At 45.2% G+C, this 27730-nt stretch overlaps 2 protein-coding genes across 2 annotated transcripts; one reads left to right on the forward strand and one right to left on the reverse strand.

Annotated features, from left to right (window-relative positions):
* The first annotated feature begins 325 nt into the window (after positions 1 to 325).
* LOC139391111 (uncharacterized) lies at positions 326 to 11035 on the forward strand. The gene is made up of 10 exons (XM_071138638.1): positions 326 to 473; positions 846 to 1000; positions 3910 to 4009; positions 4081 to 4188; positions 4326 to 4432; positions 4601 to 4715; positions 5043 to 5108; positions 6691 to 6880; positions 7242 to 7399; positions 7520 to 11035. Exons 2-10 carry the CDS (start codon positions 855 to 857, stop codon positions 10910 to 10912), a joined length of 4383 nt encoding a protein of 1460 aa, XP_070994739.1. The 5' UTR covers positions 326 to 473; positions 846 to 854; the 3' UTR covers positions 10913 to 11035.
* Positions 11036 to 18374: 7339 nt separating this feature from the next.
* On the reverse strand, positions 18375 to 27099 carry LOC139390961 (P2X purinoceptor 3-like). Its single transcript, XM_071138391.1, has 12 exons — positions 26969 to 27099; positions 26590 to 26725; positions 24495 to 24566; positions 24212 to 24281; positions 20411 to 20501; positions 20152 to 20229; positions 19811 to 19952; positions 19422 to 19558; positions 19149 to 19254; positions 19004 to 19069; positions 18776 to 18853; positions 18375 to 18632 (listed from the first exon to the last, which is right to left on the reverse strand). The coding sequence occupies exons 1-12, from the start codon at positions 27097 to 27099 to the stop codon at positions 18507 to 18509; spliced, it is 1233 nt and encodes a 410-aa protein (XP_070994492.1). The 3' UTR covers positions 18375 to 18506.
* Positions 27100 to 27730: the final 631 nt, after the last annotated feature.

The following is a 27730-nucleotide window of genomic DNA, read 5'->3' on the forward strand; positions in this document are numbered from 1 at the left end:
TTCGATGCACTTACTATCCAGTGCATATCAAAATATGGTATTATTCATCACACCACCCTCCTATTTTACAATGCTATTATACACAGTCATTTAGACACAGACATACACACCAGTGGAGACTGGTGGGAGCAGCTATAGGAGGAAGGGCTCATTGTAATGGCTTGAAAGGAATTAATGTGTGGTTTCTATATGTTTGATCTGTTTGATACCATTCCATTTATTCCATTCCAGCCTTTACCATGAGCCCTTCCTCCTATAGCTCCTCCCACCAGCCACCACTGACACACACACACATATATATATATATATATATATATACATACACACACACAATAATGACTTCCCAATATGAGTTTGTGAGAGCGCAAGACTGAATAGCGGAAGTTTCTCTCTTTCCAATCTCGTTCTAACCAAACACTTCCCTCTAGCAAGCATTCCACCCAGTGATCAAAGAGGAGAGAGAGAACTCAAAGGTATTTGATTTTACACCATTGCTACTTTATAACTACCGAATATGGTAACAGTCACAGTTAGTGTCGAGGCAGGAAGCAGATTTGGCTTCACCTCTGCTTCAAATTGAACAACTTAATCTGTTGATGCTGTGGATAGATTCTGTAGCACCACACTGTATGTATGAAGCCTAGATTGTGTTAAATTGCTTTATTTATGTAACAATAGGCTGTAGGTTTGATCTAAGTTTTTTAATATACAGGATAAGTATTCTTATAAGTATACTTGCTTTAGCTCTAACACACATAAAGTACAGACACACACAACGGACACACTCTGGTCCATCAATACAGAAGTGATGAGTATTTTTTAAACTGGGACCTCTCCTCTCTCAGTAGAGTAAGATGCTGAGTGCGTCCACTCCGACTCAGATGCCCCCCAGCGGAGTGGACATTTCTGGTTCTGACAGGGGGTCAGAGGTCAGTGTTCCAACTCCAGCCACAGAGACAGACCGCTTCGGCTTCATCCTGGTGAATGGATCCACTGCCGGGTCAGTACGAAGCAGTCTCTGGCTTAGCAGCACTGAATACCAGTTTCTGTTCTCTCTCTCACTCTTCACTGTAAAGGTTTACATTTTCTCTCTCTCTCTCTCTCTCTCTCTCTCTCTCTCTCTCTCTCTCTCTCTCTCTCTCTCAAAGCCCATGTACAGTCTTTCTAATTTTATTTTTAAATCACCACTGTATGTCTAATAAATCACTGTGTGTTTATTTAGCGAAAATAACTAAAAAATATTTCCCTTGACTTAAAAAATGTAACATTAACCTAACAAAGACAGTCGTGTAGGAATGAGGTTTGTGCAGTAAATGTAAACACATTTAAATAATTAGCTTTTTTATTATAATGGACTGATGGTACCTGCATCTGATGGTCATGGTGCTTTCAGGACAACTGGGAACTCGGAAAGAAACTAGGTCAAATCATGACGTCAGTGATCTTCAGGTCAGAAAGTCAGTGCTCAAGAAAGATGCCCGAGTTTCCGACTTCCCAGTTGTCTTGAACACACTGAAGTTAGAAGTCGGAGATTTCCAAGTTCCCAGATGTTTTAAGCACGGCATTAGTCACAGCTCAGGGAAGGATGGAGAGAGCAGCAAATAGTCCACCTCTCACAGTCCCTGCTCTCTCCTTCCTTTCCTCTGGTGAGACTGACCAGAGAGAGGGCCCACCGTCTTCCACCTGATGGCGAAACTCGAGTGGCACTGCCTCATGCACAAATTCATGTTGTTCCTATGACCAGAGAAAGTGAAACATTCCTCGATATTAAAAAAGACACGACGAGCTGCAGATAATAATAAAAACGCAGGGCTATCAAGACACTTGGTTACTCATTCATTGCCGCTGCAGCTCAAGTGGAAGTAGGGAGAAGCACGTTTTCTGTTTTGTAATAGTGTTGAATAAAACAGTGTTGAGAGTGCTGAATAAAAACTTAGGCATGAACTCACTCATTAAAAAGCAGCTCTTTGCTGTATTTTTTTGACTGTCTCTCTCTGGTCACGGTTTTAAAAGTAGTGAAATCTCATGTAGGCTAGTATCAAACTTTACTGTGGCCGGGGGTCGTGGAAGCTGTAGTAACTGTGATTGGAGCTATCCGATTGGCCAGCGCAGTAGGCACACTCTATTTAGCCACAGATCTCCCGGTCCTCGGGCAAATTAAATAGTTTAAAATGGGAACAATTTACCTTTGCCAGGGCTTCTGAATCAAGTGTACCTACCATCAACAGTGCAACCCGTACAAAATAATAATAAAAGGAGTGCAAGACTTTATTGTGGGCTTTTCTACAGAAATGTTTGGTGATCGACTAGGAATGCCTTGAAGATTGACCAGTTGAACGCGATCGACCGGTTGGTGACCACAGATGTAGGCTTTAGGAAACAAATTTGAAGATATTTACATACACAGCCATGCTTGGCGGATAGGATGGTCTAGAGCCCACCCCCTTACCCAGATGAACAGTCATTGGTCTATTATAATCAGATCACATTGTGACATCACGATATGGCCAAAAGTTCCATCCCACCTGAACGGGCTGAAATTATAGGTGTTTTTTTCAAAAAGCTCTTATACAAATAAGAGGGGGTGCTTTGCTGCAAGAGGGACTGGTGAACTTCACAAAATAGAAGGCATCATGAGGAAGAAAAATTATGTGGATCGATTGAAGCAACATCTGAAGACATCAGTCAGGAAGTTAAAGCTTGGTTGCAAATGGGTCTTTAAAATGGACAATGACCCCAAGCATACTGGCTTAAGGACAACAAAGTCAAGGTCTTGGAGTGGCCATCACAAAGCCCTGACCTCAATCCTATAGAAAATTTGTGGGCAGAACTGAAAAGGCTTGTGCGAGCAAGGAGGCCTTACAAGCCTGACTCAGTTACACCAGCTCTGTCAAGAGGAATAGGCCAAAATTCACCCAACTTATTGGGGGAAGCTTGTGGAAGGCTCCCAAAATGTTTGACGCAAGTTAAACAATTTAAAGGCAGTGCTACCAAATATAATTGAGTGTATGTAAACTTCTGACCCACTGGGAATGTGATGAAAGAAATGCAATCTGAAATCAATCATTCTCTCTACTATTCTTCTGACATTTCACATTCTCAAAATAAAGTGGTGATCCTAACTGACCTAAGACAGGGCATTTTTGTGAGGATTAAATGTCAGGAATTGTGAAAAACTGAGTTTAAATGTCTTTGGCTAAGGTGTATGTAAACTTCCGACTTCAACTTGTTGCTTTTACACAATTTCAGTGTTATTTTGATCTGTGTGGAAATATCCTAAAAAACAACAGCAGGAAAATCACCTTTTTAACTGCACTGCCCTTTAAAGGATTGATTAGTTATGATAAGAGAAACAAACTGAGCTATAATGCATTTCTGGTGAACAGAAGACACTAAAGACTCATCCTATAACTTGCAACTTCATGCAAAGAAACAGTTGTAGCACGAAAGATCACAGTTCAGCGTCACAGTACTTTTTTTATTTTTATATATAGATACAAAAGTAAGTCATTCTTTATTTAGTTCATAGAATAAACCCAGCTAATAACCGAACACAAATATAACAGACATCCTCTTAACAGTCATCTCCTACACTCTCTCACTCTGTGTCCTTGAACATCCTGACCCGTTGCTATGGAGATAGTCATACCGCCACCATGCGGTTTTCCTGTTTCCTGTGTATCTTTACGGTGTTCTCTTTCTCTGTGACGAGACATGAAGGTGCAGTTGACTCAACTCAGTACATTTTGGTAAATTGGCTGCCTTAGAGAGGACTTTGGTCCTCAGAAACAGGAGAGTCAAAGTGAGGAGTTAGTTACCTGCCCTAGAAAGATATGGACTTGAAAATGTTATTATGACAGCTATGCTTAAAGTGATCACCTTATTTTGCTTATGATATGTTGGTGTCAGGAGTGAAGGCCCTGCTCCTGAGCTCGTTAGACAGAGAGAGACTAAGTGGATCAACATCATCAGCCAATGGGATCGTGTCTTACTAAAGAAGTCCAGCAAGGTGTGTACTTGGCATTTTTGATATAACCTGGGACACCAGACCCAGGCATTTACTCTCCACCGGTCTCTCAGGTCAAAGAGCAGTGTCAGAAAGGCATCCCAGCATCCCTCAGGGCTAAATGTTGGCCACTGCTGTGTGGCGCCACAGACAGAATGCACCGCAACAAGGACCTCTACCAGGTAAGATAGAGTAAACAACTCAACTATATAGATAGGTTCTAATAAACAATTCTTACTGGGCCTTTATGGTATTCTTACCGTAAATATACAAATATTGCAGAGTAAAGTTATCAGGTAAATCTCTCTCCCTCTGTCAGACTCTGGACTCCAGGCCTGCCCTACAGAGCTGTGTGGACGTTATCGAGAGAGACTTAGACCGCCAGTTCCCCTTCCATGAGATGTTCCTCTCCAGAGATGGCCATGGGTTAAACAGCCTCATGATACTCCGTACAATTTATGGAACGATGATGACATACAACACATCTTTCTCCATCTCTCGTTCTTTTTTGTAGTGTTGTATAAATATTGTCTGGTGTTATCCCGTCAGTGTTCTGGTTGATCTGAGTGTTGTGTTGTGTGTGTGTGTGGGTAGGCAGCGTGGTCTGTTCCGCGTGCTGAAGGCCTTTACTCAGCTGAAGCCTGACGAGGGATACTGTCAGGCCCAGGGACCTGTAGCAGCTGTACTGCTGATGAACATGCCTACTGAGGTACTGTTACAATCAGGGGCGCAACTTTGGTATTAGAAGTGGGGGGGGGGGGACGCTCGAAGGCGTCCCATGGTCCTAAAGCACACGTTGCCTCGTTTTGTATCACATTCCAATGATAAAATTAGGGGGGATAAAAATGCCATTTCAGAATGTAGGACATGTCCCCCCCTCGCCCTGCAGTCCCCAGTGAAATTGCGCCCCTGGTTACGATCACCATCCATCCACCTGAACAACATGAAAGGACTGGATAGGTGGCAAGCTTGAGCTTTCTCTCTGTCACAGCCTGTAATAACCTTCCGTCTCTACCTTTGCTTTCCCCTCCTATAGGAGGCATTCTGGTGCCTGGTACAGATTAGTGAACAGTACCTCCCTGACTACTACAGCCCCCTTCTGGTAAGATAATGTTACTTACTGCTCATGGTCAATTAGTGATCCAAAGAGTACTCACAGAGTGAAAACTGCATATGTACAGTGCCAGTCAAACGTTTGGACACACCTACTCATTCCAGGGATTTCATTTATTTTTTACTATTTTCTACATTGTAGAATAATAGTGAAGACATCCAAACTATGAAATAACCAAAAAAGTGTTAAGCAAATCAAAATATATTTGATATTTGAGATTCTTCAAAGTAGCCACCATTCGCCTTGATGACAGCTTTGCACACTCTTGACATTCTCTCAACCAGCTTCATGAGGTAGTCACCTGGAATGCATTTCAATGAACAGGTGTGCCTTGTTAAAAGTTCATCTGTGAAATGTCTTTCCTTGTTAATGCGTTTGAGCCAATCAGTTGTGTTGTGACAAGGTAGGGGTGGTATACAGAAGATAGTCCTATTTGGTAAAATACCAAGTCCATATTATGGCAAGAAAAGCTCAAATAAGGAAAGAGAAACGGCAGTCCATCATTACTTTAAGACATGAAGGTCAGTCAATCCTGAAAATTTCAAGAACTTTGAAAGTTTCTTCAAGTGCAGTCGCAAAAACCTTCAAGTGCTATGATGAAGCTGCCTCTCATGAGGACCGCCACAAGAATGAAAGACTCAGAGTTACCTCTGCTGCAAAGGATAAGTTCATTAGAGTTACCAGCCTCAGAAATTGTAGCCCAAATAAATGCTTCACAGAGTTCAAGTAATAGACACATCTAAACATCAATTGTTCAGAGGAGACTGTGTGAATCAGACCTTCATGGTTGAATTGCTGCAAAGAAACACCTTCTAAAGGACCCCAATAAGAAGAAGAGACTTGCTTGGGCCAAGAAATATGAGCAATGGACATTAGACCGGTGGAAATCTGTCCTTTGGTCTGATGAGAAATTTGAGATTTTTTGTTCCAACCGAAGTGTCTTTGTGAGACACAGAGTAGGTGAATGGATGATCTCCGCGTTTGTGGTTCCCACCGTGAAGCATGGAGGAGGTGTGATGGTGTGGGGGTGCTTTGCTGGTGACACTGTCTCTGATTTATTTAGAATTCAAGGCACACGTAACCAGCATGGTTTGCACCTGGTGGGACTATCATTTGTTTTTCAACAGGACAATGACCCAACACACCTCCAGGCTGTGTAAGGGCTATTTGACCATAAAGGAGAGTGATGGAGTGCTGCATCAGATGACCTGGCCTCCACAGTCACCTGACCTCAAAAGCATTCCAGATAAAGATGGTTGAGAGAATGCCAAGAGTGTGCAAATCTGTCATCAAGAAAAAGGGTGGCTACTTTGAAGAATCTAAAATCTAAAACATATTTTGATTTGTTTAATGCTTTTTTTGGTTACTACATGATTTCATATGTGTTATTTCATCATTTTTATGTCTTCACTATTATTCTTCTATGTAGAAAATAGTATAAATAAGTGTGTGTCCAAACCTATGACTGTTACTGTACATCAATACGTTTTTCATCAGTAAAGGGTTTGGTTGTTGTAACATAGCTGAATAGCAGTTCTCCAGACACTTGTCTCTCTAATGTTGTCTGTAGGAGGGGGTTCTCTTTGATGCGGCCATGCTGACCTGGGTGCTGAAGAAGACATGTCCCGCAACCCACAAGCATCTGCAGAGACACGGCGTGGAGCCTCTGATGTTCGCCACCGATTGGCTGATGTGCCTGTTCACACGCCACCTGCCATTCAACACCCTCCTCCGAGTCTGGGACCTGTTCTTCTGCTACGGTCTGTCAATGAAGGAGGGAATGAATGAATTAATCTATCCATCTATCTATTCATTCATATATGTTATCCAGTATATCTATACTTATATTATGGCCATTCACCTGCTCTTCTGTCCCTATCTTGTCTGTCTGAATGACAGAGTACATACAGAGACCCCTCTTCGTTCGTCCGTCCGTCCGTCCGTCCGTCCGTCCGTCCGTCCGTCCGTCCGTCCGTCCGTCCGTCCGTCCGTCCGTCCGTCTGTCTGTCTGTCGTGAACCCTAAAGAAAGTATCTTTCTAACAAAGGGTTTGGTTAGTCTCACCTCTCACTCCCCACATATCCTGTGTGTCGTTCTCACCCTCTCCATCCCTCTCCATCAGGAGTGCGTGTGTTGTTCCAGGTGGCGGTTGTGTTGGTGCGCAGGGCTCTGGGCCGGGTGGAGCAGAGGGAGGAGTGCGAGGGCCAAATGGAGACTCTGGAGAGGCTGAGGGGTGTGAGGGAGCAGGTGCAGCAGGAGGACGATACCTTCATCGGAGAGGTCAGACACCTGGCCTCATGTACACCGGTTATACTTGAACTATCCTACCATGCATGTACAATACACACCTGTGTTACCCCACTTTTACCAACTTTCCATCGCCCTTTCACCCCCACCCAGGTGTGTTCTGTCCCTCTTTCGGGTAAGGATCTGGCGAGGCAGACGGAGAAAGAGCTGGAGAAGTGGAGGAAGGAACGGCCTGCCTCCACTTTTGATCCCCGGGGTCGTTGCCACGGATATCGGATGGCGTGGGCGAGGGCTCGAGAGAGGGAGGAGGAGAGGAACAGGAAGGAGAGGGCGAAAGGAAACCTGTCCATCCCACCGATTCGCTCGCCCTCCCTCCTCTCTCTGTCTCCCTCGCTCCTCCGCAAGAGGTGGAAGAGAGGGAGCAAAACAGACACAGGGGAGTGGGAGGGGGGAGGCAGAGAGGTGAGGAAGGTTTCAAAGGAGGTGTGGGAGGAGAGAAGCGAGGGAGGGGATCTGGGGGGAGGAAGTGAGAAGGATGGTAGTCCAGTGAGGGCCCAGGGTGTTCCACCTCCTGCTACAGAGGACAGGGAACCAGTGGAACTGAGAGAACCGTTAGAACACAAAGAACCATCAGAACAGGAAAGAACCCAAAAGACCCAGATGACCCCAGATTCAGCCGGAGTAGCGTCCCAGCAGCGTGAGCTCACGGCTGACCCTCACGTCACCTCACAGGGCCAGGAGGAGGAGCAGGGTGGTTTCAGCGAGACACAGGCCTCTGAGCAGCACAGCAACAGCCAGTCACAGGAAACTAACCACAGTAAAGGCTCCATGGAAACACAGGAAGTACTGAGCAAACAGTCAACAGAGAGTGCACGTGTCGTCACAGAGCACATAGTGACAGAGACAAAGGGTGAGGCAGAGGAACGCAAGGAGACAGAGACACATGCAGAAGCCAAGACAGAGGAGGAAACAGTGACAGAGATCCAGATTCACACAGAAGCCAAGACAGAGGAAGAAACAGTGACAGAGATCCAGATTCACACAGAAGCCAAGACAGAGGAGGAAACAGTGACAGAGATCCAGATTCACACAGAAGCCAAGACAGAGGAGGAAACAGTGACAGAGATCCAGATTCACACAGAAGCCAAGACAGAGGAGGAAACAGTTACAGAGATCCAGATTCACACAGAAGCCAAGACAGAGGAGGAAACAGTGACAGAGATCCAGATTCACACAGAAGCCAAGACAGAGGAGGAAACAGTGACAGAGATCCAGATTCACACAGAAGCCAAGACAGAGGAGGAAATGGAGGCTGAGGTACAGAAAGGACAACACACAGATAAAAGTGTAGGAACAAAGACAGATATGGGGTCAAAAACAGAGACTCAAACATATGTTAATGCAGACACTGAGACAGACACTGAGACCGACACGCAACAAGAGGCAGATACAAACTTAGAGGCAGAAACAGACATTGGGTCACTGAGAGAGAGAGACAAAGAGACGAACACAGAGACTGATACCAACAAGGAGATAGAGGCACGTACAGAGACACAGTCACACAAAGGGGCAGCAATGGAGACACACACGGACAAAGAATCTGAGGCAGAGAGACAAACAGAGGTAGAAACTGAGGAAGAGGCACATACAGAAACAGAGACACAGGGAGAAAATGAGTCAGCGATGCACATAGAGGCAGACATAAGAGTAGAGGCAGACTTGGGGTCACAGATGGAGGCTGATACACACATAGAGACAGAGAAAGAGTCAGAGATAGAGGTAGGGACAGAGACAGGGACAGAGACGCGCACAGAGGAAACTACTGACACAGGGATAGAGGAAGCCACTGACACAGGGATAGAGGAAGCCACTGACACAGGGACAGAGGAAGCCACTGACACAGGGATAGAGGAAGCCACTGACACAGGGACAGATGAAACCACTGACACCGGGATAGAGGAAACCACTGGCACAAACACAGGGACAGAGGAAACCACTGGCATAAACGCAGGGATAGAGGAAACCACTGGGACAAACGCAGGGATAGAGGAAGCCACTGACACAAACACAGGGACAGAGGAAACCACTGACACAAACACAGGGACAGAGGAAACCACTGACACAAACACAGGGACAGAGGAAACCACTGGCACAAACACAGGGACAGAGGAAACCACTGACACAAACACAGGGACAGAGGAAACCACTGACACAAACACAGGGACAGAGGAAGCCACTGACACAAGCACAGGGACAGAGGAAGCCACTGACACAGGGATAGAAAAAACCACTGACACAAACACAGGGATAGAGGAAACCACTGACACAAGCACAGGGATAGAGGCGGTCATAGCGTCCCCAAATGAAATTCGGACACACACAGAGACAGCATCAAAGATAGAGGTACAATACACAGAGCCCTCTAGGATAACACCAAACAATCAGAGCCAGGTTTCTCCAGAGTTGACCTCAGGCCAAGACCAAACAGGCCAAGACCAAACAGGCCAAGACCAGAAGATTCCTGAAGAACCCCAGGATCCAGTCACCATCCATCCAGAGGAAAATCAGGAGACCCAGAACGTCAGAGAGAGTGAAGGAGAGAAAGAAGAGGAAGCATTAACATTTCCCTCTCAGGAAGCCTCAACTGACATCCTTCCACCATCACATCAGGGGGAATCACTGAAAGCTGACCTCCCTCTCATGCCTGGCAACCCAAAGTCCAAAAGTAAGAGTGAAAAGAGAGAGTCTCCACCTCCTGCAGACTCAAAGGCTGGATCTGGCAACCCAGTATCCACACACGCGGACGTCTCCTCCCAAAGGACTCAGGCCCGTGATGGACCTTTGGCAACCACTTCCGGAGACTTCCGGCACTGCAAGTCCTCCAGCTCACGGAAGCTCACTCGGAGGCTTTCTGAGGATCTCTTCACCGACCCCAACCAATCACAACCCACATTCACACACTCTAGCCAATCAAATGCAGGCCTCATTCAGTTCGACCAACCACAACCTAACACCACAGCTCCAATTCAGGTACCAAAACACCCAGAATCACCACGACATGTCACAGGGAGCATCCCAGGCACTGTCCCACCTCAGACTGTGTCCAAACCAGGCAGAGGACCAACCGACACCCCCAGGCGATTTGGTCTCTTCCGCAGGCTCAAAGGGGAGCAGCCCAAACAGGGCAGGGAGAAAGGGGAACCTAAAGTCCCTGTCCCCAAAATCCTGATCCAGGACTTTAGTGACGGGACAGGTGAGGGGCGCACGGTCAGGGGGGAGGAAGAGGAGGAGCTGAGCTCCAGAGAGAGGAGGAGGAGACGGAGGGAACAGGAGAGGAGGGAGAAAGAGGAGGAGAAGTTACGGAAGAAGAGGGAGAAGGAGATGGAAAAAGAGGAGAAAGAGAGAAAGAGGGAGAGGAGGAAGCCTCAGACGAGAGGGAAGAGTTTTCAGGTGCAACACAGCAATGTCCCCCTCCCTGGAAACAGCGGCTCACAGACATTTGGTTCCAAAAGAAACTCTACTCCGTCTATGGAGACATACTTTTAAAAAGCTAGGAAAGAAATCGACATCTAAAAATATTTTACAAACCACAAAAATGACCCATAAAACATTTCCTTCAATTGTAGACTTTTCTGGAATGTAAATAAAGCAATTATTTTTTCTAACTCAGGAAAATAGTGTTTGTTTTATTCTAGGGCTTGTGTACATTGATCATTGACATGCCAACATAAACAGGAAGTGCTAGTTGTTCAATTCCTCATAACTCCGGAGTCCCCGGGGTGATGTCATCATCATGGTCCAATAAAAAGGCTGAATCTCTTTAAATATTTGTCCTCAAAGGGATTCCATAAGTGGTGTGAAATGGATTTACACACAGTCTCACAAACACACAGTGCTCCTGTTCCAACACCCCAATGTCACAGAGATGCTGCTGGGGTATCATCCTCGCTGTCGCTGGCCAGCACTTCCTGGCTCTTGATCCTTTGATTGGTCAGTTGAGAATCAGTGGGACAGACTGACCCGAAAAACAGGGAGCGGAACAGAGCAGGGATAGAGAGGGAGAGATTTGATTCGATTTGAGTGGGAGAGCGAGAGAGGGGTTGGTCTTACATTTTGAACCCAGCAGTTGTGCCACTCAGCCCTTCAACAACAAAGCTCACCACTTTACTGGGAGGTCTTTCAGTGTCCTCTGTCTCTTCCTCCTCTTCCTTGCACTGTGATAAGCTACATGTGGCTGGGTTGTGATTGGGCGAGGGGGTCCGACCGAGCTGCGGGTGTACCGGAGGGAGCCGCTAATTCACTGGTCTCCATGGCGATGGGGTAGGAGTCGATGTTGTCACTCGTCGAGTCGTCAGGAGCTGGCGGCAAGCGAGCTCTGGGGAGAGAGGAGGGGATTCTGGGTAAAGAGCAGGGTCCTGTACAAAGAGGTATGACTGCTCTGAATGTTTCACAGTTAATGTTCATTTACCGTTTTGTGTTGTTGATGTTATGGTGACGGAGGTTGGAGTTGCCAGAGAGTGGCGAGCACGAAGTTCACCTCCAGAACACTGTCTGTTACACTTAACACCACGAGGCAGACAAAAACAGATACACACACAAATTAGTCATACACAGGAAACACAAAATATCCTAATAACTTAATATTCATATGTGTCCATTGTCCCCACCCTCCCCCATTTTTACGCTCTCTGTTTTTTACCTATGCATAGTCACTTTACCTCTACCTACATGTACGTATTACCTCGACTAACCGGTGCCCCCGCACATTGACTCTGTACAGGTACACCCTGTATATAGCCTCCACATTGACTCTGTACTGGTACCCCCTGTAAATAGCCTCCACATTGACTCTGTACTGGTACCCCCTGTATATAGCCTCCACATTGACTCTGTACTGGTACCCCCCGTACATAGCCTCCACATTGACTCTGTACTGGTACCCCCTGTAAATAGCCTCCACATTGACTCTGTACTGGTACCCCCTGTATATAGCCTCCACATTGACTCTGTACTGGTACCCCCTGTATATAGCCTCCACATTGACTCTGTACTGGTACCCCCTGTATATAGCCTCCTCATTGACTCTGTACTGGTACCCCCTGTATATAGCCTCCACATTGACTCTGTACTGGTACCCCCTGTATATAGCCTCCACATTGACTCTGTACTGGTACCCCCTGTATATAGCCTCCACATTGACTCTGTACTGGTACCCCCTGTATATAGCCTCCACATTGACTCTGTACTGGTACCCCCTGTATATAGCCTCCACATTGACTCTGTACTGGTACCCCCTGTATTTAGCCTCCACATTGACTCTGTACTGGTACCCCCTGTATATAGCCTCCACATTGACTCTGTACTGGTACCCCCTGTATATAGCCTCCACATTGACTCTGTACTGGTACCCCTCGTATATAGCCTCCACATTGACTCTGTACTGGTACCCCCCGTATATAGCCTCCACATTGACTCTGTACTGGTACCCCCTGTATATAGCCTCCACATTGACTCTGTACCGTAACACCCTGTATATAGCCTCCACATTGACTCTGTACTGGTAGCCCCTGTATATAGCCTCCACATTGACTCTGTACTGGTACCCCCTGTATATAACCTCCACATTGACTCTGTACCGTAACACCCTGTATATAGCCTCCACATTGACTCTGTACTGGTACCCCCCGTACATAGCCTCCACATTGACTCTGTACTGGTACCCCCCGTACATAGTCTCCACATTGACTCTGTACTGGTACCCCCCCCCCCGTACATAGCCTCCACATTGACTCTGTACGGGTACCCCCCGTACATAGCCTCCACATTGACTCTTTTCCCGTTTCACCCCGTACATAGCCTCCACATTGACTCTGTACTGGTACCCCCCGTACATAGTCTCCACATTGACTCTGTACTGGTACCCCCCCCCCGTACATAGCCTCCACATTGACTCTGTAACCTCATAGCCTCCACATCGACTCTGTACTGGTACCCCCCGTATATAGCCTCCACATTGACTCTGTACTGGTACCCCCTGTATATAGCCTCCACATTGACTCTGTACCGTAACACCCTGTATATAGCCTCCACATTGACTCTGTACTGGTACCCCCTGTATATAGCCTCCACATTGACTCTGTACTGGTACCCCCTGTATATAGCCTCCACATTGACTCTGTACTGGTACCCCCCGTACGTACATAGCCTCCACATTGACTCTGTACTGGTACCCCCCGTACATAGCCTCCACATTGACTCTGTACTGGTACCCCCCGTACATAGCCTCCACATTGACTCTGTACTGGTACCCCCCGTAAATAGCCTCCACATTGACTCTGTACTGGTACCCCCCGTACATAGCCTCCACATTGACTCTGTACTGGTAGCCTCCACATTGACTCTGTACTGGTACCCCCCGTACATAGCCTCCACATTGACTCTGTACTGGTACCCCCCGTACATAGCCTCCACATTGACTCTGTACTGGTACCCCCCGTACATAGCCTCCACATTGACGCAGTTGCCATACCAGGCAGTGATGCTCTCGATGGTGCAGCTGTAGAACCTTTTGAGGATCTGACGACCCATGCCAAATCTTTTCAGTCTCCTAGGGGGGATTAGGTTTTGTCGTGCCCTCTTCACGACTGTATTGGTCTGTTTGGACCATTCCAGTTTGTTGTTGATGTGGACACCAAGGAACTCAACCAATGCTCTCAACCTGCTCCACCTCAGCCCTGTCGATGAGAATGGGGGCGTGCTCGGTCCTCCTTTTCCTGTAGTCCACAATCATCTCCTTTGTCTTGATTATGTTGAGGGAGAGGTTGTTGTCCTTGCAATGGCCAGATGGCCAGATCTCTGACCTCCCTTTAGGCTGTCTCGTCGTTGTCGGTGATCACACTGTTGTGTCATCGGCAAACTTAATGATGGTGTTGGAGCTGTGCCTGGCCGTGCAGTCATGTCGTCCTCTTTTTGCCATAGTTTGTACATCTCAATTGTCAGTAGAAACCACAAGCAAGTTAAAGCAAGTCAGCCATATCAGCTATGTTTTTTTTAAAGGCGGTAAATGAGGCTGAATGAACTGTTTCGCTGCCAGACAAGGCTCCACTGAGAGCCAGATGTAGCAGAGGTAAGGTGTTGGGACTCTGCCGTTGGGACAGCTTTATATAGGCTCTAACAGTTTGTGGGCACCGTTTGTCACCATTACAGTGCAAACAATGTATTGTTTAGTGTTCTGTTGTGTAGTGGCTTTGCTGGCATCCATTGTTGTTTCTAATGGTGGCTAAGTGGCTAATGCTAATGTTAGCTAGGTTAGGGTTAAGGTTAGAGTTAATGTTAGGAGTAAGGTTAAAGGGTTACGTTTTAGGTTAGGGGAAGGGTTAGGTAACATGCTAAGTTGTAACAAGTCTACTGAACAAAAATATTAAGGCAACATGCTATAATGTCAAAGATTTTACTGAGTTACAGTTCATATGAGGAAATCAGTCAATTGAAATAAATTCATTACTCCCTAATCTATGGATTTCACATGACTGGGCAGCGGCTCAGCCATGGACGGCCAATCAAAATGAGTTTTTCCCCACAAAAGGGCTTTATTACATTATTACACTATTTCGTCAGCTGTCCGGGTGACTGTTCTCAGACGATCCCACAGGTTAAGAAGCTGGATCTGGAGGTCCTGGTCTGGCGTGGTTACACATGGTCTGCTTTTGTGAGGCCGGTTGGACGTACTAACAAATTCTCTAAAACTACGTTGGCTTATGGCAGAGAAGTTAACATTCAATTTTCTGGTAACAGCTCTGGTGGATATTCCTGCAGTCAGCATTCCAATTGCACATCCCGTCAAAACTTGAGACATCTGTGGCATTGTGTTGTGTGACAAAACTGCACATTTTAGAGTGACCTTTAATTGTCCCCAGCACAAGATGAACCTGTGTAACAAATTATAGCAAAACATTTGAGATAAATAAGCTTTTTGTGCGTATGGAAAAGTTCTGGGATCTTTTATTTCAGCTCATGAAACATGGGACCAACACTTGTTGCGTGTTTATATTTTTGTATATAGCTAGAGAGCACTATTTGGTAAAAGACCAAGTCCATATTAGGGCAGGAACAGCTCAAATAAGCAAAGAGAAACAACAGTCCATCATTACTTTAAGACATGAAGGTCAGTTAATCCGAAACATTTCAAGAACTTTGAAAGTTTCTTCAAGTGCAGTCACAAAAACCATCAAGCGCAATGATGAAACTGGCTCTCATGAGGACCGCCACAGCAATGGAAGACCCAGAGATACCTTTACTAAAGAGGATAAGTTCATTAGCGTTAACTGTACCTCAGATTGCAGCCCAAATAAATATCACCATGGGACCACGCTGCCGTCATACCGCTCAGGAAGGAGACGCATTCTGTCCCCTAGCGATGAACGTACTTTGTTGCAAAAAGTGCAAATCAATCCCAGAACAACAGAAAAGGACCCTGTGAAGATGCTGAAGGAAACAGGTACAAAGTATCTATATCCACAGTAAAACGAGTCCTATATCGACATAACCTGAATGGCCACTTAGTAAGGAAGAATCCACTGCTCCAAAACCACCACAAAAAAAGCCAGACTACGGTTTGCATCTGCACATGGGGGCAAAGATCATACTTTTTGGAGAAATGTCCTCTGGTCTGATGAAACAAAAATAGAACTGTTTGGCCATAATGACCATCGTTATGTTTGGAGGAAAAAAGGGAATGCTTGCAAGCCGAAGAACACCATCCCAACCGTGAAGCACGGGGGTGGCAGCATCATGTTGTGGGGGTGCTTTGCTGCAAGAGGGACTGTTGCACTTCACAAAATAGATGGCATCATGAGGTAGGAAAATTATGCAGATATATTGAAGCAACATCTCAAGACATCAGTCAGGAAGTTAAAGCTTGGTTGCAAATGGGTCTTCCAAATGGATAATGACCCCAAGCATACTTCCAAAGTTGTGGCAAAATGGCTTAAGGACAACAAAGTCAAGGTATTGGAGTGGCAATCACAAAGCCCTGACCTCAATCCTATAGAAAATTTGTGGGCAGAAGTGAAAAAGCATGTGCGAGCAAGGAGGCCTACAAACCTGACTCAGTTACACCAGCTCTGTCAGGAGGAATGGCCCAAAATGTACTCAACTTATTGTGGGAAGCTTGTGGAAGGCTACCCAAAGCGTTTGACCCAAGTTAAACAATTTAAAAGCAATGCTACTAAGTACTAATTGAGTGTAGGTAAACTTCTGACCCACTGGGAATACGATGAAAGAAATAAAAGCTGAAATAAATAATTTTCTCTACTATTATTCTGACATTTCATATTCTTAAAATAAAGTGGTGATCCTAACTGACCCAAGACGGGGACTTTTTACTAGGATTTAATGTCAGGAATTGTGAAAAACTGAGTTTAAATGTATTTGACTAAGGTGTATGTAAACTTCCGACTTCAAATGTATATGATATTATTTAAAATATATACAGTTGAAGTCGGAAGTTTACACACACTTAGGTTGGAGTCATTAAAACCTGTTTTTCAACCACTCCACAAATTTTTTGTTAACAAACTATAGTTTTGGCAAGTCAGTTCGGACATCTACTTTGTGCATGACACAAGTAATTTTTCCAACAATTGTTTACAGACAGATTATTTCACTTATAATTCACTGTATCTCATTGAGGTGTTTAAAACCTTATTATAATCTCCCACAATAATAATAATAGAGTCTTGTTTTGCTTGTAGGTTAAATTAATTATTACAGTTGATGTCGGAAGTTTACATACACCTTAGCCAAATACATTTAAACTCAGTTTTTCACAATTCCTGACATTTAATCCTAATAAAATTCCCTGTCTTAGGTCACTAATAACGATATTAATTAACAATATTTTTGATCGAATGTGCAAATTGTGCCAAACAGACAATTGGCACATTCGGATCAAAATTATTGTTCATTAATATCGTCACCCATTTTGAGTTTCTTTTCCCATAGGAGAAGTATAACTTCATCTAATATTGTTGAATGAGTTTCCTGTAAACAATAGATATTCTATTCCTTTTCTTTTAGCTAGGTAAATACTGATCGTCTTTTCTTATTATCTGCTAAGCCATTACAATTATATATAACTGGCTATACTTATTTCCCCATTTACCATAATGAGACAAGTTTTTAAATTCAATTTATCATAATATATGTTTGTAAACTTACCATTAAAAGTACCATGATGATTGAGTGTCCATATAGCTGTACCATGATATTTGATATTGTTTTCCACTATTCCACCCGCTGAAACCTGGGTTGTCGTCCATGTAACTGGCAGACCAGCCCTGTCCACCTGGTCCACCTAGACTTCCAGTCATTGCACTACCGCTAGTTCCAGTCATTGCACTACCGCTAGTTAGCATTGGTTCACAAAATGACCTCTAACTTCCTTCATACTGGACACAGAGACATTAAAATGGTATCCAGTAGTTCATCTGACACACAAGTACGTAGATAAAGGCCAAAATCCTGAAGTGTCCTATTTAAGACGCTCTTAAGCTGATCTATTGGTGCTGTGATGGGTCCGTGGTGGGAGGTGTGTTTTTATGTGTGCATGTGTGTGTGTATATCGGGTGTGTATTGCAATAGAATCAGATACAGACACACACAAAATACCGCAGGCGCGACTCAGTCAATTCCGACAAATGTATTTACTGGTTACTGTTGTTTTTTGAGGGTCCAAGATGATTATAGAACCACATCATCTCTTCTCATACCCCTTAACCCCCCCCCCCCCCCCCCCCCCCCCCATCGTTATAGAACATCACAAATGGAGGTTATGAGAGCAAGACAGAGATGAAGAAAGGGATGAGGTCAGGTAAATGTAACATATGAACTACATAGTATATGTACAAAAGCAATGGGACCAGGGCAGAGCTTTTATGTATATTGATGTAACTGTTAATAAAGTTATTTTAAGCTACAGTAGAGTTCAGAAATAGTTTGCCCCAAAACAACATTTTAAAAGTTCCTCAGACGTTAAATCGTTACCTTCCCTCACATCAACATAGGACTTATCAACAGCTGCTAATAAAATAAGGAAGTGGTGGAGGATCCTCTCTGCCGATTGGTTGAAGTGGACTGTCACTCAAAGCTGCTGGTCCAGGTAAAGGGAGACAGCTCCCGAGTCATCTGAAATCTTCTCCTCTGCTTTGTTTGACAGCTGGCTGCAACTTTCTCGGGAGAGTAATATCTGTATCTGTGACTCAGAAACCTAGGGAGAGGAAGAGAGGGAGAGAGAGAGAGAGAGAGAATAAGACTGTCTCGAGATGCTCTTCACCTCTCTCTCCCACACACAAATTACTTACAGTATAACACAAAAAAAAATTGCTTTTATCTGAGTAATTTAAAAAAAACCTCTTCAAATTTCTTGGCCTTGTATTGGTCCGCCCCCTTCAGGAAGTTCAGGAGGATGATATCACAGAGGACCGTACCCTGCAGCATATCAGAACAAAGACAGTTACACAAGTTGACCTAAACAAATCCTGAAATACTTGCCTCGATTCTAGGGTTGATGGAGGTAACATTCAAAACGTATTGCATGACCTCCTTTTAAAGCATACAGTCTGAGTACAGAAGCCTTACCAGTCCCACAGAGGTAAAGGCTGCCACCAGGTTGATCAGAGTAGGAACTGTGTTGAACTTCCCTGCCTGAAAGGACAAAGACAGATGAATCCCCTATAATACACAGATAACAGGTACACGCACACACACCCTAATCCACACTCACAAGCCCAGTGACCAGGATGTCAAAGCGAATGGCGTAGGCCTTGTGGAGAGTGCGGAAGTCCGTCCGATTCTCTATACTGTTCTCCGTTTTGTAATATTTGGCAAATCTGTGGATGGTGAGAGAGGGGGAGACCGTGTCAATGAACAGAGAAATAAAACGAGAGGAGGAGGGGGGTAAGAAGGATGGAGAGGGGAAAAGAAAGAGGACGGGGAGAAGGAGGAAGAAAGACGGGGAGTCTCTTGAACAGTACTAAACTGAAAGGGGTTACAGTACCTGAAGTTGTATCCCTGAGAGATGGCGTTCTTCTGAAACACACCATCAAGTCGCGTAAAGGAGTAATGTGGTTCACATCTTTCTTCTGACTCATCCAGATTACACTCCCATTCAATATTGATCCCGATCTCTCCACCCTGATAGAGGGAGACAGAGGGAGGGAAAAGAAGAGAAGGACAGATAGGTGAGGAGGGGGAAGAGGAAAGGTAGGGACAAGCAGGTGGGACTGGAGATATATAAAATGGAGAGGGAGAAGTGGGAAAGAGAGAGGTTGAGAAAGCAGAATATAAGAGAGAGGGAGAGGAGAGAAAAGAAAGATGGGAGACCTTCGGGGGAGAGAGATGGAGATAGAGGAGATGATGATGAAGAGGGGAGGAGATGAGTCTCACTGTCTGAGCGATGGTGGAGAAGTTCTGTCCAGTATAGCGCAGCACATCTCCCACCTTGAAGATGGGACAGTGACGGTTGTGCTCCGGGTCATATGTACAGCTCCTGATATAAGTTGTATTCAGCGATGACGGGAAGTTCCCTCTGTGGGAGAGAGAAGGTACAAATTTGAGTGATAGGTGCTTCTACACCTGCATTGCTTGCTGTTTGGGGTTTTAGGCTGGGTTTCTGTACAGCACTTTGAGATATCAGCTGATGTATGAAGGGCTATATAAATCAATTTGATTTGATTTGATTTGATTCCCCAATACAGCCCCAGGAATGAGAGGTGTGTCGGACTCACCTGGTGACGTTGAACATAGGGAAGCGGATACTGTTCTTGATGAAGATGGTGAAGTTTTCGACCTCCATCATTGGTTGCCTGAGAAAGGGTAAGGGAGAAAAAAGAGACAGAGAAGAAGGACTTAGGTAGGTGGGATGCACAAGTTGTAAACATGACATATCATATGTTCATAATATTGTGGTCTATATGAAGCAGCTTTCTTTATGAGACAGAGCGAGAGAGAGAAAGAGAGAAAGAGAAAATGAAAGAGAGGTCTTACATTATGACTTTGTCATTCTCAGCAGGGCACCAACCCTCCATCTCACAGCGGCCTCCTTCAGAGGAGTTCACACAGGCACCAGTTATTATTCCTATGGAGGAGAGAGAGATAAAGAGGGAGAGAGAGAGAGAGAGAGAGAGAAAGAAAGAGAGAGAGAGCATGATTGAGTGAGTGAGTGAGAGAGAGCTACAGGACTGTTTTACTAGCACAGACTGGAATATGTTCTGGGATTCATCCAATGGCATTGAGGAGTATACCACCTCAGTCACCGGCTTCATCAATAAGTGCATTGACGATGTCGTCCCCACAGTGACCGTACGTACATATCCCAACCAGAAGCCATGGATTACAGGCAACATCTGCACCGAGCTAAAGGCTAGAGTACCCTCCAAAGCTCATCATTAAGCTTGAGGCCCTGGGTCTCAACCCCGCCCTGTGCAATTGGGTCCTGGACTTCCTGATGGGCCGCACCCGGGTGGTGAAGGTAGGTAACAACATCTACACTTCGCCTCAACACTGGGGCCCCACAAGGGTGCGTGCTCAGCCCCCTCCTGTACTCCCTATTCACCCATGACTGCATGGCCATGCACGCATCCAACTCAATCATCAAGTTTGCAGATGACACAACAGTAGTAGGCTTGATTACCAACAACAACGAGACAGCCTACAGGGAGGAGGTGAGGGCACTCGGAGTGTAGTGTCAGCAAAACAACCTCTCACGCAATGTCAACAAAACAAAGGAGATGATCGTGGACTTCAAGAAACAGCAGAGGGAGCACTCCCCTATCCACGTCAATGGGACAGCAGTGGAAAAGGTTGAAAGTTTTAAGTTCCTCGGCTTACACATTACAGACGAACTGAAATGGTCCACCCACACAGACAGTGTGATGAAGAAGGCGCTACAGCGCCTCTTCAACCTCAAGAGGCTGAATACATTTGGCTTGTCACCTAAAACCCTCACAAACTTTTACAGATGCACAGTTGAGAGCATCCTGTTGGGATGTATCACCGCCTGGTACGGCAACAGCACCGCCCACAACCGCAAGGCTCTCCAGAGGTTGGTGCGTTCTGCACCACGCAACACCGAGGGCAAACAAAATTAAGCTCCTTACGGAAAATCAAGAGACACTTTTTACTGACTATTATACTATTATAACAATGAGAACATCAGCAATCTCCCACACAGACCATCCCCTGGCATGGCATACTAGACAACGATGACTGAGTCAGCTAATATAAATCTCTAAGTCTGGAACAGTACTGGTATAGGGAAAACCCAAACAGTTTCAGCTGGACTTTCACCTAATCAAAGAATTAGCTCAGGAGGAGAAGCTCTCCCTCAAGAAAGATACGCCCATCCTGAGCAGGTCAGACCAGACCTCTTCGTTATACAACCCCACAGATGAGCAACCCCAAGCGGAAAGTCAACCTCCCAGCACAGAGTACTACTCCCTCATTGAAATGAAGGATACATTCACCCAGCTGGAGGTAAGGCAAGTGAAGCTGGAACAGCAGGTGAACACACTCTAGTCAGCACAAAAAAATTGTCCAGCTAAACCACACCCCCTCAACCAGACCCGGAGAGCTGGAGGTGGAGAGAGACAAATCTGCACTCTGGACTGTGGTGAGACAACTTCCACAGGAGAAAAATCAGGAGCAGGAGAAGAACAGAGCACTAGAGGAGAGGATCAGACTGCTGGAGGAGAGGGTGAGGGGGGTGGCATGTGACAGAGAACAACCCACTAGAGAGGTGGCCACACCTGCAGAGAAGCCAGCAGAACAGCCCAACTCAGCTCCCAACAAAAGTCTTGACTCCACAGCAGAACAGTCCACCCCAGACCCTGACCACGTCGACATCACAGCGGGACAGACAAATGAAGAATCCCAAGCCCAGAGGATCTCACGCCCACTGAGCACCCTTCAATTGTCAGCCACCCTGAAATCCATGTACACAAACAACAAGTGTGGGGTTAAAATAGGCACACATTTATTCCCACGGGGCTGTGGGTTGAGACAGGGATGCGGCTTAAGCCCCACCCGCTTCAACATATATATCAATGAATTGGCGTGGACACTAGAACAGTCTGCAGCACCCGGCAAAACCCTACTAGAATCTGAAGTCAAATGTCTACTGTTTGCTGGCCCTGACAGTACATTTCATTAAGATAAAAATAATGGTGTTCCAAAAAAGGTCCAGTTGCCAGGACCACAAATACAAATTCCACCTAGACACCATTGCCCTAGAGCACACAAAAACGATACATACCTTGGCCTAAACATCAGCGCCACAGGTAACTTCCACAAAGCTGTGAACGATCTGAGAGATAAGGCAAGAAGGACCTCTATGCCATCAAAAGGAACATAAAATTCGATATACCAAATAGGATCTGGCTAAAAATACTTGAATCAGTCATAGAGCCCATTGCCCTTTATGGTTGTGAGGTCTGGGGTCTGCTCATCAACCAAGAATTCACAAAATGGGACAAACACCAAATTGAGACTCTGCATACAGAATTCTTCAAAAACGTCCTCTGTGTACAACGTAAAACACAGAATAATGCATGCAGAGCAGAATAAGGCCGAAACCCGCTAATTATCAAAATCCAGCATAAAGCCGTTAAATTCTACAACCACCTAAAAGGAAGTGATTCCCAAACCTTCCATAACAAAGCCATCACCTACAGAAAGATGAACCTGAAGAAGAGTCCCCTAAGCAAGCTGGTCCTGGGGCTCTGTTCACAAACACAAACAGATCCCACAGAGCCCCAGGACAGCAACACAATTAGACCCAACCAAATCATGATAAAACAAAAAGATAATTACTTGACACATTGGAAAGAATTTACAAAAAACAGAGCAAACTAGAACTAAACAGAGAGTACACAGTGTCAGAATACCTGACCACTGTGACTGACCCAAACTTAAGGAAAGCTTTGGCTATGTACAGACTCAGTGAGCATAGCCTTGCTATTGAGAAAGGCTGCCGTAGGCAGACCTGGCTCTCAAGAGAAGACACTGTGCACTCTGCCCACAAAATGAGATGTAAACTGCCCTCACTTCCTAACCTCCTGCAAAATGTATGACCATATTAGAGACACATATTTCCCTCAGATTACACAGATCCACAAAGAATTAGAAAACAAACCCGATTTTGATAAACTCCCATATCTACTGGGTGAAATACCACAGTGTGCCATCACAGCATCAATATTTGTGACCTGTTGCTACAAGAAAAGGGCAACCAGTGAAGAACAAACACCATTGTAAATACAACCTATATTTCTGTTTATTTATTTTCCCTTTTGTAATTTAAATATTTGCACATCGTTACAACACTGTATATATGCATAATACAACCTTTGTAAAGTCTTTATTCTTTTGGAACTTCTGTGAGTGTAATATTTACTGTTCATTTCTATTGTTTATTTCACTTTTGTTTATTATATATTTCACTTGCCGTGGCAATGTAAACATATGTTTCCCATGCCAATGAAGCCCCTTTAATTGAATTGAATTGAGGGAGAGAGAGAGAGTGAGAAGGAGAGAGAAAAAGAGAGAGAGAGAGAGAGTGAGAGAGAGAGAGAAAGGAGAGAGAGAGAGAGAGAGAGAGAGAGAGAGAGAGAGAGAGAGAGAGAGAGAGAGAGAGAGAGAGAGAGAGAGAGAGAGAGAGAGAGAGAGAGAGAGAGAGAGAGAGAGAGAGAGAGAGAGAGAGAGAGAGAGAGAGAGAGAGGAGGAAGGATCAACAGAGTCCCAGGAAGGGAATGGTGGAGAAAACAAGAAGAGGAAATAGTTGAAACTCGCCGTTTCCAAGGAAGCTCCCTAAATGCTTGTCACAGTCTTCATCTGTTTCACACTCGTACTTCACGTCACTCTGAACACACAAAGAACAGATACACAGGGGTTAATAGCATTGGCCCTCGACCAGCAGCTCTGTCACCACCCAATATTAAATGCCTCAGCTCTTGTTAATGGTACGGGCGAGGGCTTTGCAGAGTAGAGTACGTTGTATTGTTAAAACCATGGTATAGAGAACTGGAGCAGGTAGGTAACACGGTACATGTGTACTGGACTGAAATGGACTCACCTCAGGGCAGAAGCCTTGGAATTGTTCCTCCGTGACGATGAGCTTGGTGATGATGCAGAACACTGCGGCACCCTGTCAGCACATATACAAACCAGCACTTTAGCCTAAACGTCATCAAGTCAACCTATCAGGCCTACCATCTAAAAGCCTCAACCAACGCCATCTTTTTTGTTGTTCTTGCTATCATTAGCAACTCGTTTTTTTTTGTTGCCATGTTACTTAACCAGTTTCTTGGGCTAATGCTAACTAATGTACTCTGATGAACCACTCAGACACTTATTCTACACAACCAAAGGACTTCATTTAGTTTCCCATCATCACCTCACACCAAGCACTTCCCTTTAAGTGTTTAACATTACCACAGTGAAATGCTCAATGACATTATATCAAGTATCTATAGACTTCTTGTACCACACTTCGGCTGTCTGGGAGAGTTTTTGTGTGTGTATTGCAATCATTTTAATAAAGTTTAATCAACATATGCTCCTCCCATGACAAATCAAATTGAATTTGTCACATGCGCCAAATACAACAACCTTACAGTGAAATCGTATTTATTTGACCTTTATTTAACTAGGCAAGTCATTTAATAACAAATTCTTATTTTCAATGACGGCCTAGGAACAGCCTAGTGGTTAGAGCGTTGGGCTAATAACCGGAAGGTTGCAAGTTCAAATCCCCGAGCTGACAAGGTACAAATCTGTTGTTCTGCCCCTGAATAGGCAGTTAACTGAATAGGCAGTTAACGTACAAATCCATTTCTCCCGACCGCCCCTCAGGGGAAAGGGAGGCAGTTAACCAATTCTACAACCACCTAAAAGGAAGTGATTCCCAAACCTTCCATAACAAAGCCATCACCTACAGAAAGATGAACCTGAAGAAGAGCAAGCTGGTCCTGGGGCTCTGTTCACAAACACAAACAGATCCCAAAGAGGTACAAATCTGTTGTTCTGAACAACAGATTTGTACCTTGTCAGCTCGGGGATTTGAACTTGCCTTATTAGCCCAACGCTCTAACCACTAGGCTACCCTGCCGCCCCATAAATGCTTACTTACAAGCCCTTAACCAACAGTGCTTTAAGAAGTAAAAAATAATAATAAAGTGTTAAGTAAAAAACAGAAAATAGAAAATAAAAGTAGCAAATAATTTAACAGCAGCAGTAAAATAACAAGCGAGGCTACACACAGGGGGTACCGGTACAGAGTCAATATGTGGGGGCACCGGTTAGTCGAGGTAACTGAGGTAAAATGTACATGTAAGTAGAGTTAAAGTGACGATGCATAGATTATAAACAGAGAGTAGCGGCAGTGTAAAAGAGGGGTCTGGGTAGCCCTTTGATTAGCTGTTCAGGAGTCTTATGGCCTTGGGGTAGAAACTGTTTAGAGGCCTCTAGGACCTAGACTTGGCGGTCCGATACCGCTTGCCGTGCGGTAGCAGAGAACACAGTCTATGACTTGGGTGGCTGGAGACAGACTGACCAGGTAAATCCAGGTGGAAGCTATGATCCCTTATTGATGTCACTTGTTAAATCCACTTCAATCAGTGTAGATGAAGGGGAGGAGAACGGTTAAAGGATTTTAAGGCCTTGAGACAAGTGAGACATGGATTGTGTATGTGCGCCATTCAGAGGGTGAATGGGCAAGACAAAATAAGTAATTTCCTTCTCTCGGGATATGGTAGTAGTTGCCAGGCACACCGGTTTGAGTGTGTCAAGAACTGCAATGCTGCTGGGTTTTTCACCCTTAACAGTTTCTTGCGTGTTTCAAGACTGGTTCGCCACCCGAAGGACATCCATCCAGTCAACCTGACACAACTGTGGGAAGCATCGGAGTCAACATGGGCCAGCAATCCTTGTGGAAGGTTGACACCTTGTAGAGTCCATGCCTGCGACGAATTGAGGCTGTTCTGGGGTGCAACTCAATATTAGGAAGACGGTCCTAGTGTTAGGTATACTCAGTGTATATTACACAGTGTACAGTTATAATATACAAGTTGTGTACAGTAACTATGTTAGCACTGCAGTATAACTTCTGTGTTGTTTTAGTTTAGGGTCAAAGGTAAGAGGTCACGGTTAGGCGTCTGGGTGTCACAGACCTGCGTAGGGGCGACATAGTCCGCCACATCCATCACACGGTTGTTATGGTAACCGAAGCCCTTCACCTTAGTCATGACAGAAGACTCGATGCCAGAGTCTTTCACCTGGTATGCCTTTTCGTGTACAAAGACCCACCTAAATGACAAAACAGGAAAGAAAGACAGATGGAGGCAAAGGTTATGGAGAATGACAGGGAGGGGGGCGGGTAAGGAAAGACGATTAGTAACAATAGTTCTAGAATAATCAGGAGCAATACATTGGGAGAGGAAAGAATTAAGGGGGAAAGAAAGATGACAAAGAGAGGTCGACATTATCATACACACACACGCACGTACACACACACACACACACACACGCACACAAACAAGTTGTACCGACCAAACGAAGTAGATGATGATGAGCAGTTGTACGACGCGGTTGATGATTCCAACAGACCAGCTCTTCACCACCACAGACTTGGTTGTCTCGTAGGTGAAGAAGTCCGTAATAAAGCCCCACAGCAAAGACATCCTGAGAGATGGGTTGTGTGTGCGTGCGTGTGTCTACGTGCGAAACAGCTGCAAGTCTATTTTGCATCAGAGTTTCTCCAGGTGGGTGAGTGAGAGCCCAACAAGTGTGTAAATACTGCTTCAGTTGCCACACAATGCTGCTGAGAAGACGTCTCACAAAAATGTCCCTCTGTGTGTCGTCGATCCTTCTGCTTCTCACCCTCTTTAGTACCTCTCTCTGTAACACCCTGTCCCTCTCTCTCTCTCTGGTTCGCTGGGTAATCATGCTGGACCTCCCCTTTTCTCCTGCAAATGAAAAAAAAGAAGAAGCGGAAATAAAAAAAACTCTTTATCTCTCTATTCCTCCATCGCGTCCTCTCTCTCTCTCTCTCTCTCTCTCTCTCTCCTCACCACAAATCCCTATCTCCCGACCGCCCCTTGAGTCCCTCCCTTTCCCATCAAAACTGTTCTCCCCTCTTACTTCTGACACGAGTGTCTCACTACATGTGAACACAAAACGCTTACCTCAAATCGCCTTCGACCTACACACACGTTGAAATTCCAACGGAACCCCACGACATGTGAACAGTGCTCCGCAGAGCGGTAAACACACAGTAAGATGCATTTGAGAGATCAATACAAACTAGGTCTC

The sequence above is a fragment of the Oncorhynchus clarkii genome, chromosome 31 (genome assembly GCF_045791955.1).
Source record: "Oncorhynchus clarkii lewisi isolate Uvic-CL-2024 chromosome 31, UVic_Ocla_1.0, whole genome shotgun sequence".
NCBI classification, from domain to species: Eukaryota; Metazoa; Chordata; class Actinopteri; order Salmoniformes; family Salmonidae; genus Oncorhynchus; species Oncorhynchus clarkii.